The sequence below is a fragment of the Oncorhynchus masou genome, chromosome 11, assembly GCF_036934945.1.
Source record: "Oncorhynchus masou masou isolate Uvic2021 chromosome 11, UVic_Omas_1.1, whole genome shotgun sequence".
NCBI classification, from domain to species: Eukaryota; Metazoa; Chordata; class Actinopteri; order Salmoniformes; family Salmonidae; genus Oncorhynchus; species Oncorhynchus masou.
In genome coordinates, this window is record NC_088222.1 from 15,496,477 (window position 1) to 15,510,533 (window position 14,057).

Genomic DNA, 14,057 nt, shown 5'->3' on the forward strand with positions numbered 1-14,057 from the left:
CTGAGTTTACATTGGCCCGTTACATTCACTAGTTCCAAAAACATCCAGTGATTTTGCATAGCCACATCATTCAACAGAAATACTCATCATAAATGTAGATGATAATACAAATGATACACATGGAATTATAGATATACCTCTCCTTAATGCAACCGCTGAGTCAGATTTAAAAAAAAAAAATGCAATAATCTGAGACGGCGCTTAGAAGTAAAAACACCATAGCCGCAAAAATGGCGTCAACATAAACAAGAAATTACATGATAAATATTCCCTTACCTTTGATGATCTACATCAGAAAGCACTCCAGGAATCCCCACAATAAGTGTTTGTTTTGTTCGAAAATGTCTGTTATTTATGTCCAAATACCTTCTTTTGTTAGCCAGTTTGGTATACATATCCAAACGCTAATTCTGGTCAGCGTTATATCGGATAGATACTTCAAAACGTGATATTACAGGTCGAAGAAACATTTCAAAATAAGTACAGAATCAATCATTAGGATGTTAACATATAGCTTCAATAAAGTTCCAACCGGCGTACTCCTTCTTGTCTTCGTGAGCAATAGAACGCAAGTGACTACCACGTGGAATAAGCATGATCAGAAAATGGCTGACTACCAGACACCTGACTGATTCTGCTATCATTCACTCCCACAACATCATAGAAGTCGCATTATAAATTCTATTGATGGTTGACATCTAGTGGAACCCCTAGGCAGTGCAACGTCATTAATATCTCAAGGGGATTTCATTGGGGACTCTGGTAAATACATACAAAGCTCAGATTTCTGACTTCCTTTTTGATTTCAACTCAGGATTTTGCCTGCCATATGAGTTATGTTATACTCACAGACATCATTCAAACAGTTTTAAAAACTTTAGAGTGTTTTCTACCCAATACTAATAATAATGTGCATATATATGCAACTGAGACTGAGGAGCAGGCCGTTTACTTTAGGCACCTTATTCATCCAAGCTACTCAATACTGCCCCCAGCCATAAAAAGTTAAAAGGCTAATTGATCATTAGAAAGTGTCACACAGCCTAGAGTGGTGGGTGCGGAGTCAAGTGCAGAGAGCAGAAGAAAATGTGGGAAACTGAACTTTATTGCGGAATCCACAATTAACGCCAAAAACAACAGGCGAAGACAAAGTGTCCAACCCAAAACTGGGCACAAACAGACAGGGAACACAACACGCAACCAACCTAGACTAACAGAAAACAAGACCGCACAAAAGCAGGCGGGCCTAACAGGCTTATATAGTCCTGAACTAAAACTCAAACAAGAAACAGGTGCAACCAATAAGACGTAACAAACAGAAAAGGAAAAGGTGATCGGTGGCAGCTAGTAGACCGGCGGTCGTCGTGACAGTAAGCCCTTTTGCAATTATGTTAGCACAGCTGAAAATAGTTGTGCTGATTTAAATAAACAATAAAATTGTCCATCTTTAGACTAGATGATATTCTGGAACATCAGCATTGGTGGATTCGATTACAGTCTCAAAATGGCCAGAAACAAAGAACTTTCTCCTGAAGCTCGTCAGTCTATTATTTTTCTGAGAAATGAAGGCTATTCCATGCGAGCAATTGCCAAAAAATTGAAGATCTCGTACCACGCTGTGTACGACTCCCTTCACAGAACAGCACAAACTGGCTTTAACCAGAATAGAAAGAGGAGTAGGAGGCCCTGGTGCACAACTGAGCAAGAGGACAAGTACATTAGTGTCTAGTTTGAGAATCAGACCTCAGAAGTCCTCAACTGACAGATTCATTAAATAGCACCTGCAAAACACCAGTCTCAACGTCAACAGTGAAGAGGCGACTCCGGCATGCTCCGGCACCCCCAAAACCAATTCTTTCTTTGGCCGCCTCTCCTTCCAGTTCTCTGCTGCCAATGACTGGAACGAACTACAAAAAGCACTGAAACTGGAAACACTTCTCTCCCTCACTAGCTTTAAGCACCAACTGTCAGAGCAGCTCACAGATTACTGCACCTGTACATAGCCCACCTATATTTTAGCCCAAACAACTACCTCTTTCCCTACTGTATTTAATTAATTTATTTATTTTGCTCCTTTGCACCCCATTATTTTTATTTCTACTTTGCACATTCTTCCATTGCAAATCTACCATTCCAGTGTTTTACTTGCTATATTGTATTTACTTTGCCACCATGGCCTTTTTTTGCCTTTACTTCCCTTATCTCACCTCATTTGTTCACATCGTATATAGACTTGTTTATACTGTATTATTGACTGTATGTTTGTTTTACTCCATGTGTAACTCTGTGTCGTTGTATGTGTCGAACTGCTTTGCTTTATCCTGGCCAGGTCGCAATTGTAAATGAGAACTTGTTCTCAACTTGCCTACCTGGTTAAATAAAGGTGAAATAAAAATAAATAAATAAATACTAGTCACATTTCCCATTGGATTTATTTACTACAAATAGGTAAGATGTGTTTTGAATTTTAGTGCTGCTCTGCACACACAACATTGTTAGCTAGTCCTGCACACACAACCTTGTGAGCTGGTCCAACGTTAAACCAACTCGGAAGTTCAAACATATTCAGAGTTTCTCCATAGAAGCCGCTCCTCCGTAGGTATAATTTTTGGGGCCGAATTCTGATAATGCACATTATAACAAGATGCCCAGTGCCTCAAGGCAAGCTTCCTCCATCCTCTTTCACTCTCTCCTCACCATCATATTTTCAGTTACATCTCACACCCTACACTGTGACTGGCAGCACAGTGTGTGTGGGTTTGTCTTTCAGTATGATTAAACCATGCTATTACGGCAAAATACAAGTTGCTCTAAATGACTTTCCTGTACAGATTAAATTGCTTACCCGCTCCACAGCAAGCTGCTCTATTTAAATGTAACCTTTATTTAACTTGGCAAGTCAGTTAAAAACAAAATCTTACTTACAATGACGGCCTACCCCAGCCAAACCTGGATTCCACTGGGCCAATTGTGCACCGCACTATGGGACTCCAATTCAAGGCCAGATGTGATACAGCCTGGATTTGAACCAGGGCCTGTAAGGACACCTCTTGCACTGAGATGCAGTGCCTTGACCGCTGCGCCACTCAGGAGTTCAGATGGAGTGAATGCTCTATCCTCACTGATTGGTGAAGTCATTTAAAATTGAGCTAAATGTATATTTCAGAGGTATAAAAAGGAACAGAAAGATTTCTGCCCTTCAGAAACCTGTGGGGGATAAATCTCTCTTCTCTTTTCAGATGCTCTCCAAGCCATTGTGAACACGGGGGGAGATGCACCCAGTCTTGGAGTACCTTCCATTGCAACTGTTCGAACACGGGCTACAGTGGAGCAACATGTCACAGCTGTAAGGAGACCTTGTTTGTTTCTTAAAAATCTTAAAACCACAGTGTTGTTTTTATAACTGAAGAATTCTTTCAAAACCTGTGTGTGTGCTTGCTTGCATGCGATTAGTAAGCGCTCGAAGCAGAAGGCGTATATCATAACTGTAAAGCTAGCGCAGAACTAAACAGACTAAACAGACATACTGTCGAGAAGATATTGTGTTTGTTCCTTAAACATGCACAGAGGCACAGCAAGTTGGATTCAAGGTCAAGCGTCTTATCTCTGATGCAGCAATAGCCTGCTGCAGTGCCCGACCCGTTTGACAAAGCCTCACCATTGATAAGGATTAGGACAAAGCCTTTAATGATGTGAGAGCTTCTCTCGCTCTGTCTCTCTAAGTCCGCTCAGTGTCATCATAAATTGTGTGGAAGATTTGCACGTTAAATTAAGCGACTTGTCAGTCAAACATAATCGCCTCACCATTTAACACATTCACACTTGAGTTGCGTTGAAATTGAAGTGCTGGTGGAGACTGGAAAAGGACTGGTGATTTTCTTTGTCTATATAATTAAATTGGAATTAAACTTAGATTCATCACAGGAAGTGTTTCAGGTGAGGAGGAAATAAGATATTTACGAGAATGGAGATATACTGTGTGACTAAACTATTAGAGGTTGTTAGTTATTATTTTCTGACAAGAGGGGAGGGTTTGTATTGTTTCATACGTTGTGTACGCACATCCAATGACTTGCATGGTACTTGGTACAAATTGCCAGACAATGACTTTTGGGTCAAAATGGTGCACAAAAAAACCAGGAGCATTCATCATTGTACCTATTCTTTATTTTATGAGGGTTTGTATTATGCCAGGTCAATGTGTTCTAGTTACAGCAGGGTTTCATAGTCATGTTCAGGGGAACCCACAGAGGTGCACATTTCTGTTCCTGCCCAGCACTTATACACATTAACAAGCCCTTGATTAGCTGCAGGTGTGTCTGTTCTTGACAGGAACAAAGAATTAACTGAGGAATCCTACTCAGGGTAACAGTGAAAGGGAATACACTGAATTCAACCTCCTGTTAATGTTGTTATTGATATGGCCTTGTATTAATTATTTATCAGTCAGACATGCCCACTAGCCATTAACCAATGGCTATTCAGAATAATATAGACTGGTATACACATGGGGTGCATCTGAAATAGCATTCCTATTCCCTATAAAGTGCACTTCTTTTGACCAGGGCTCCAAAGGCTCTGGTCAAAAGTAGTGTACTATACAGGGAATAGTTAGCCATTATGGACAGAGTCAAAGAAACAGCAACATCTGCAGTGATGGGGCCTGCATTCCTTAGGGACACCAGCTAGCACCCTTTAATCTAGAATGCAATGGTTTTCTGTGCGTCTCCTTTCAAATAATGATGGTTAGCACATCAATAATGTAACAACCTCCGCAACAACAGAACAGACTGCTGGCTCAAACACACACATTACATCAACAGAACAGGCTGTTGGCACACAAAGCTACTGTAAATCAGAGTGGAGAGAGTTGAGTGGCCAAAACAAAGAACGCCTTTCGCTGCTCTGCGTCAGTGGAGCCTTCTTGTCTGGCACACCCCAACATGGCTTAGTGTCTTGGAATATAAATGTTTGTGTTGTTTGCTTTGTGTATGTGTGTGTTCTGTTTGCACACCCAATGTGCCTTGGTGTCATAGATTAGAATATGAACGTTAATTTGATTTGCTTTTAGTACTGTATGTATATGTTATGTACACTGAGTATACAAAACATTAAGAACACCCAGTGGTGAAAGAAGTACCCAATTGTCACACTTGAGTAAAAGTATAGATACATAAATAGAAAGTTACTCAAGTAAAAGTGAAAGTCAGGCAGTGAATTACTACTCGAGTAAAGTCAAAAAGTTTTGGGTTTTAAATACACTTAAGTATCAATAGTAAAAGTATGATTCATTTAAAATTCCTATTATTTAGCAAAGCAGACAGCACATTTGCCTTGTTTTTTAAAATTTTTGCAGATAGCCAGGGGCACACTCCAATATTCAGACATTATTTACAAAAGATGCATTTTGTGTTTGGTATACGTATATTCTGTGAGTTAGTTATTCATTTAGAAATGTGAATACATTATAAAGTATCAATGGACAGCCCTTGCCACCCAAAGGCATTAAGTATGCTCCTCAGCTGAAACATTTAAATATTTTCCTCCAAAGCAATCCTAGATGTCAAAATCTTCATAAACAGCATAAATTATAAACAATTGTGTTCTTTCAGGAAGTGGTGTTAAAGACTTGATTTGGAAATTTACATATAGACCACATGCCAGGTCTCAAGTTCTTAACTTATCATACTTACTTTCACATCTAGTGGAAACATGGCAGTGTTTGCTCTAAAAGTTGTTGCTGTGTAATGTACATTTAATTGGAATTCTTGCACATGTGTCTGTTGGTGGCTGTATTTGTTTCAGTTCATTATTTCAGTCAGTACTAATTTCAGCAGGGGGGGAAAAGCAGCGAATGTTATTCTTGAGTAAAAGTAAAGTCACCCAGTAAAATACTACTTGAGTAAAACTATTTGGTTTTAAATATACTTACAAGTAGAAAAAGTAAATGTAATTGCTAAAATATACTTAAGTATCAAAAGTAAATGTATAAATCATTTAATGTTCTTTATATCAATAAGCAAACTACACGGCACCATGTTATTTTTTAAATTTTATTCTAAGGATAGCCAGGGCCACACTCCAACACTCAGACATTTTTACAAATGAAGCATTTGTGTTTAGTGAGACCACCAGATCAGAGGCAGTAGGGATGACTAGGGATGTTCTCTTGATAAGTATGTGAATTAGATCATTTTCCTGTCCTGCTTATCATTGAAAATATAACAAGTACTTTTGGGTGTGAGGGAAAATTGAGTAAAATTAGATTATTTTTTTAGGAATGTAAGTGAAATAAAAGTAAAAGTTGTAAAACAATATCAATAGTAAAGTAAAGTACAGCTACCCCCCAAAACGACTTAAGGTGTACTTTAAAGCATTTTTACATAAGTACTTCACACTGGCAGTAGGTAACCTAAGTGCTTGTGTATATTTTCTCCTACTCAGCTGTCTATGAGAAGTCATGTGAAGCGTATAAACACCAGGGTAACACATCAGGCCTGTATTACATAGATGTGGACGGAAGTGGTCCGATAAAGTCACAGCTGATCTACTGCAACATGACAGGTAAACCACACACACACACGCACGCACACACACACGCACACACACACGCGCACACACACGCACACACACGCTAATTAAACCACTGGATGACAAGCTATGGTTTCCCTATTACATTATACCACTGCATGGATAGTTAGGGTTTCCCTGCATACATAACCACTGGTGGCAGTGTGACAAATAATCTCCACTTAGTTTTTACTATTGCCTAATGCAAATCTGTTATGACAGAGAAGTAGGGTTCAGTTAAAGTGCCACCAACAATCTGGCATATGGTACTTCCTTATTGCCCGCCAGTGGCAGTTTAGTTATTTCTCTCACTGACGGAAACAGATAGACACCTCGTTTAGGGGGCTGTTGATGGCTCTCGGTAAGTAACTGAGCTGTGAGCTGTGGCTGGGATCCCAGATCTTCTGACAGGATGTCCATCCTTCAGGGCTGGCACCAGCTGCTATCGGAAACATCTCGTCTTCCCACCCACCCCATCCCCATTTTCACACTGTGTCTGCTATCATTAACATTTTCATAATTATTTAGAATGATCCTAGGATTTCCCTCTGTTCTCTCTCTCTTCTCCTCCAGATAAAACATGGCTGGTGATCCAACACAATAACACGGAGCTAACCAAATTAAAGGCCTCATCTGGGATAAATCAGCATTTAGCCTATTTGAACTATTCTGCCGACGCGGAACAGCTCTGGGCCATAATTACCCAGGCAGAGCACTGCGAGCAGGAAGTCCTCTACCACTGCAGAAAGTCACTCCTCTTAAACACACCAGGTGAATCATTTTATTAACAGTATTGATCCCAGCCAGCCATAAAGGTCAGGATGATTAAAAACCTGCTCACTCAGTCAACTGTGTGTCAGTGTACACATCCCAAATGGCACTCTATTCCCTATATAGTGTACTACTTTTGACCAAAGCCGGCAAAAGTAGTGAATTATTTAGGGAATAGGGTACCATTTGGGAGACACCCTGTGAGAGGGAGTGCTGCTCTCCACCCGCAGAGCTTAAGCAGATGTCACAAATTGATTATTGTGCTCATTGTTGCAAATTAATTTAGGTTTTAGGGCTGGGGTTGTTCTATGTAGGCCTACCCGTCATATTGTTATACTAGAATATTCATCATTTCTGGATGTGTTATGGTACATGCACTGAGTGAGTTAGCATTTAGGTGATTTGTTTTTTCGTTGATTGGTGTGTCGTTGGTGTTTGCCATATGATATTAATTTGTAATGACTCTTTTAAACCTGCAAATGAACATGAAACAAGGCAACTCACAGCTTCACAGTGTAATTGCTGTCCATTAGCTGTCTCGTTACTGTAGAGGCTGACTGAGGGAAGAGGAAAACAATGTCAAGCTAAATAAATAATGCTGGAAAATGTCAAATGAAGAATAATGAGGGATATGTTTCTGTTTAAAACCAGACAGCCTGCTTCAGGTGGGGGAACGTTGTGGCAAAATCTGCACGGAGCCTTCACCGTGCACTGCCACTTTAAGAGCACTTTCTTTACCCCTCTCTAATAAATACCGCTACAACGTGATCAGACGAGTGATGGAAGAAGGAATCAATGAGAATGACTTTCTTTTCTCTTTCAAGGCAGCACTCTGGAGTCTGGCCTGTTTTTTGGGGGAAAGTGGTGACTGAAACCATTCTCAATTAAGCACTCTCTCTCCTCTTGCTACAGTCTTTTTGTGGAACGTGTCTCTGTTATATGTCATTAGTGTCCTCATTGCAAATAGCACCAAATTGATCTTTAGGTAAAACACATCTTGTCTGATCTGTTTTTACACTTTTACCCAAACATCTCATGCCCTACATAGTAAATAAATGAACAGGAGTTTGGGAGTCTGTAGTATTTTTGAACACACCCCTTTGTTAGGTTAACATTTTTCAGAGTAAATAACTCACGGACACTAGATAAGCTTGACCAAGTTTTATTCTTCCCAAAGGGTCGACACAACTGTATTCAGACAAATAAATAGCTTCCCCCGTGTTGGTATTCATACCCCACTTTGGGTGGAGTCTCCTCCTTATCTCCAAACATTGCATCATTCTTGCTAAGCAGGGAACTAAGTGATATGAGCCTTCAACGGTTTCTCCACTTATCAGTACTGTCACATGCAATTGTTTTCCATGCACTCAGCCCCTCATTATGGCACCCCTCATGTCTCTTGTGTAACTAATGTTCCTATTCTCTGAGTATAACAATGTTCAAAGTTTACTCCAGAATCCGACACCTTCAAAGTGTGTGTGTGTGTGTGTGTGTGTCTTTATCTCAGATGGATCTCCGTTCACCTGGTGGGTGGGTCGTACAGATGAGCCCCAGACATACTGGGGTGGGGCGGTACCAGGGAGCCAGCAGTGTGGCTGCGGTCTTCAGGGGAACTGCATCGACTCAGACCACTACTGCAACTGTGACGCTGACCGCAAAGAATGGTACAATACCATCACATTCTCTATATACAGTGCCTTGCGAAACTTTGAACTTTGCGACCTTTTGCCACATTTCAGGCTTCAAACATAAAGATATAAAACTGTATTTTTTTGTGAAGAATCAACAACAAGTGGGACACAATCATGAAGTGGAACGACATTTATTGGATATTTCAAACTTTTTTAACAAATCAAAAACTGAAAAATTGGGCGTGCAAAATTATTCAGCCCCTTTACTTTCAGTGCAGCAAACTCTCTCCAGAAGTTCAGTGAGGATCTCTGAATGGTCCAATGTTGACCTAAATTACTAATGATGATAAATACAATCCACCTGTGTGTAATCAAGTCTCCGTATAAATGCACCTGCACTGTGATAGTCTCAGAGGTACGTTAAAAGCGCAGAGAACATCATGAAGAACAAGGAACACACCAGGCAGGTCCGAGATACTGTTGTGAAGAAGTTCAAAGCCAGATTTGGATACAAAAATATTTCCCAAGCTTTAAACATCCCAAGGAGCACTGTGCAAGCGATAATATTGAAATGGAAGGAGTATCAGACCACTGCAAATCTACCAAGACCTGGCCGTCCCTCTAAACTTTCAGCTCATACAAGGAGAAGACTGATCAGAGATGCAGCCAAGAGGCCCATGATCACTCTGGATGAACTGCAGAGATCTACAGCTGAGGTGGGAGACTCTGTCCATAGGACAACAATCAGTCATATATTGCATAAATCTGGCATTTATGGAAGTGGCAAGAAGAAAGCCATTTCTTAAAGATATCCATAAAAAGTGTCGTTTAAAGTTTGCCACAAGCCACCTGGGAGACACACCAAACATGTGGAAGAAGGTGCTCTGGTCAGATGAAACCAAAATTGAACTTTTTGGCAACAATGCAAAACGTTATGTTTGGCGTAAAAGCAACACAGCTCATCACAATGAACACACCATCCCCACTGTCAAAAATGGTGGTGGCAGCATCATGGTTTGGGCCTGCTTTTCTTCAGCAGGGACAGGGAAGATGGTTCAAATTGATGGGAAGATGGATGGAGCCAAATACAGGACCATTCTGGAAGAAAACCTGATGGAGTCTGCAAAAGACCTGAGACTGGGACGGAGATTTGTCTTCCAACAAGACAATGATCCAAAACATAAAGCAAAATCTACAATGGAATGGTTCAAAAATAAACATATCCAGGTGTTAGAATGGCCAAGTCAAAGTCCAGACCTGAATCCAATCGAGAATCTGTGGAAAGAACTGAAAACTACTGTTCACAAATGCTCTCCATCCAACCTCATTGAGCTTGAGCTGTTTTGCAAGGAGGAATGGGAAAAAAATTCAGTCTCTCGATGTGCAAAACTGATAGAGACATACCCCAAGCAACTTACAGCTGTAATCGCAGCAAAAGGTGGCACTACAAAGTATTAACTTAAGGGGGCTGAATAATTTTGCACACCCAATTTTTCAGTTTTTGATTTGTTAAAAAAGTTTGAAATATCCAATAAATGTCGTTCCACTTCTTGATTGTGTCCCACTTGTTGTTGATTCTTCACAAAACATACAGTTTTATATCTTTATGTTTGAAGCCTGAAATGTGGCAAAAGGTCGCAAAGTTCAAGGGGGCCGAATACTTTCGCAAGGCACTGTATTTCCCTCAATCTATCTGCTCCCCTCTTTCTCTCTATATATATATACCGTGGGGAGAACAAGTATTTGATACACTGCCGATTTTGCAGATTTTCCTACTGACAAAGCATGTAGAGGTCTGTAATATTTATCATAGGTACACTTCAACTGTGAGAGACGGAATCTAAAACAAAAATCCAGAAATCACATTGTATGATTTTGAAGTAATTAATTTGCATTTTATTGCATGACATAAGTATTTGATACATCAGAAAAGCAGAACTTAATATTTGGTACAGAAACCTTTGTTTGCAATTACAGAGATCATACGTTTCCTGTAGTTCCTGACCAGGTTTGCACACACTGCAGCAGGGCCTTTGGCCCCCTCCTCCATACAGACATTTTCCTGATCCTTCAGGTTTCGGGACTGTCGCTGGGCAATACGGACTTTCAGCTCCCTCCATAGATTTTCTATTGGGTTCATGTCTGGAGACTGGCTAGGCCACTCCAGGAACTTGAGATGCTTCTTACGGAGCCACTCCTTAGTTGACCTGGCCGTGTGTTTCGGTTCGTTGTGATGCTGGAAGACCCAGCCACGACCCATCTTCAATGCTCTTACGGAGGGAAGGAGGTTGTTGGCCAAGATCTCGCGATATATGGCCCCATCCATCCTCCCCTCAATACGGTGCAGTCGTCCACTCCCCTTTGCAGAAAAGCATCCCCGAAGAATGATGTTTCCTCCTCCATGCTTCACGGTTGCGATGGTGTTCTTGGGGTTGTACTCATCCTCTTCTTCCTCCAAACACCCCGTGAGTGGAGTTTAGACCAAAAAGCACTATTTTTGTCTCATCAGACCACACGACCTTCTCCCATTCCTCCTCTGGATCATCCAGATGGTAATTGGCAAACTTCAGACGGGCCTGGACATGCGCTGGCTTGAGCAGGGGGACCTTGTGTGCTCTGCAGGATTTTAATCCATGACGGCGTAGTGTGTTACTAATGGTTTTCTTTGAGACTGTGGTCCCAGCTCTCTTAAGGTCATTGACCAGGTCCTGCCGTGTAGTTCTGGGCTGATACTTCACCTTCCTCATGATCATTGATGCCCCACAAGGTGTGATCTTGCATGGAGCCCTAGACCGAGGGTGATTGACCTTCAACTTGAACTTCTTCCATTTTCTGATAATTGCGCCAACAGTTGTTGCCTTCTCACCAAGCTGCTTGCCTATTGTCCTGTAGCCCATCCCAGCCTTGTGCAGGTCTACAATTTTATCCCTGATGTCCTTACACAGCTCTCTGGTCTTGGCCATTGTGGAGAAGTTGGAGTATGTTTGATTGCGTGTGTGGACAGGTGTCTTTTATACAGGTAACGAGTTCAAACAGGTGCAGTTAATACAGGTAATGAGTGGAGAACAGGAGGGCTTCTTAAAGAAAAACTAACCGGTCTGTGAGAGCCAGAATTCGTACTGGTTGGTAGGTGATCAAATACTTATGTCATGCAATAAAATGCAAATAAATTACTGAAAAATCATACAATGTGAGTTTCTGGATTTTTGTTTTAGATTCCGTCTCTCACAGTTGAAGTATACCTATGATAAAATTATAGACTTCTACACGCTTTGTAGGTAGGAAAACCTGCAAAATTGACCATGTATCAAATATTTGTTCTCCCCACTGTATCTGCTCTCTTCTTTCTCTCACTTTCTCTGTCTGTTTCCCTCTTTCTTTATAAAGAGCGGCAGGGTAGCCTAGTAGTTAGAGTGTTGGACTAGTAACCGGAAGGTTACAAGTTCAAACTCCTGAGCTGACAAGGTACAAATCTGTCATTCTGCCCCTGAACAGGCACTTAACCCACTGTTCCTAGGCTGTCATTGAAATTAAGAATTTGTTCTCAACTGACTTGCCTGTTTAAATAAAGGTTAAAAATCTCTCTATATATATTACTTCTTTCTTCCTCATCTTCTGAACACCAATCCCCACTATTCTTCAGCTCCTTTTTGTCCACCCTTCCCTAGGTAATGTCTGGATCTCTGCCCCAACATGCTATAGTATACCATCTGCTGTACTCAACACTCAGTGTGATTCTCTACTGACTGATTCACCTTTCAATTTTTTATCATATTCAGAAAGGGACTTGTTCTCTCACCGGCATTTGTATTTGTTTTCATGACATTTTTATAGCCCCCACAACAGTAATAAGACTACAAGAACATAAACATCAGCTAGAGTAAACATCATCTGGATGGAGGTTGTTAAAATTGGCACAATTTTCTTTTCTATTTCCTGTTGTGATTGTTTGTGCCCTAGTGGTATTTGATTAAGCAATAATCAGAACAGGAAGTAGCTGGCCAGAAGGAATGGTTATATTCTAGGAGTATGAGTCAAATGCCTACATCTCCAAAGATGCAGCAGAAGTATACTGTACTTACAACTCTATTGTATAAAAATAACAATCATCCTACATCTCTGTACGTGTATTTCTTACAACACCAGCAGTGCACAACTCCAGTTCTCGAAGGCTCCCATCCTGCTTCTCGCTTTCACTCGCTCTCATATTGATTGGCTATAGATTCCACACACCTGGTAGCCCAAGTAATCAACTTGCCATTGAAATGCAACAAATGGTGTATCCTGTTAGCTCTGGAGAACTGAAGCTATACACCTCCACCCTATACCATGTCTCTCATCGATAGCTATACATATTAGAGAGATTATCGAGAGGAACCAGACCAGCTGCCTGCTATTACTGTCACACTGTGAATCCAGACACAAAGACAACCTACCTTTACTGTGCTTCATAAACTAACCAAAAATCAAATACTCAGGATGGCTGTTAATTAGGATCAATTGAAGAAAGCAACATAGGCCAATATACACTGATTTTGATCTGGTCCTTTGTTCTTCTGTTGTTTTAATGCATCCTTCCTCTGTTTTATGTAACCCAGGGCGACTGACTCTGGTCTGCTCACCCATAAGGAGAATCTGCCGGTCAGATGGGTGGTTGTTGGGGATATACAGAGACCTGGATCAGAGGCAGCCTATAAAGTCGGACCACTCAAGTGTCATGGCGACAGTAAGTATCAAATTATGACATTGTAAAGATAGTCTCACACTCAATCTACATTCTTAGAAAAAAGTGCTACTGTATCTAGAACCTAAACGGGTTATTCAGCTTATTCACCATTTCCACAGAGGCTTCTATATGGAACCCAAAACGGTTGTACCTGAAATCAATGTGTACAGCCGAAGAACTCTTTGGAACCCTTTATATTCCTAATTATTTATTGGGTACCAACAAAGTTTTGGCACACAGTGCCTTACTCTGGGTTAGAAAGTAAGGATCAAGTCAATTAATCGTTCTACTAAATCAGTCCATTATTTAATCCATTACTGACCCTCCTTCAATAAACTGACTAGGTTTTACTGAGTACT

The 14,057-nt window shown here is 40.8% G+C and overlaps 1 protein-coding gene across 2 annotated transcripts in view; it reads left to right on the forward strand.

The window, feature by feature from the left end:
- Positions 1 to 14,057, forward strand: part of cntnap3 (contactin associated protein family member 3) — a 217,379-nt gene that overhangs the window by 122,769 nt on the left and 80,553 nt on the right. For both annotated transcript variants that reach the window (XM_064977502.1, XM_064977503.1), the window contains exons 11-15: positions 3,240 to 3,346; positions 6,445 to 6,564; positions 7,144 to 7,341; positions 8,849 to 9,005; positions 13,571 to 13,698. In XM_064977502.1, the coding sequence (XP_064833574.1) occupies positions 3,240 to 3,346; positions 6,445 to 6,564; positions 7,144 to 7,341; positions 8,849 to 9,005; positions 13,571 to 13,698 (710 nt within the window). The remainder of the gene's footprint in view (positions 1 to 3,239; positions 3,347 to 6,444; positions 6,565 to 7,143; positions 7,342 to 8,848; positions 9,006 to 13,570; positions 13,699 to 14,057) is intronic.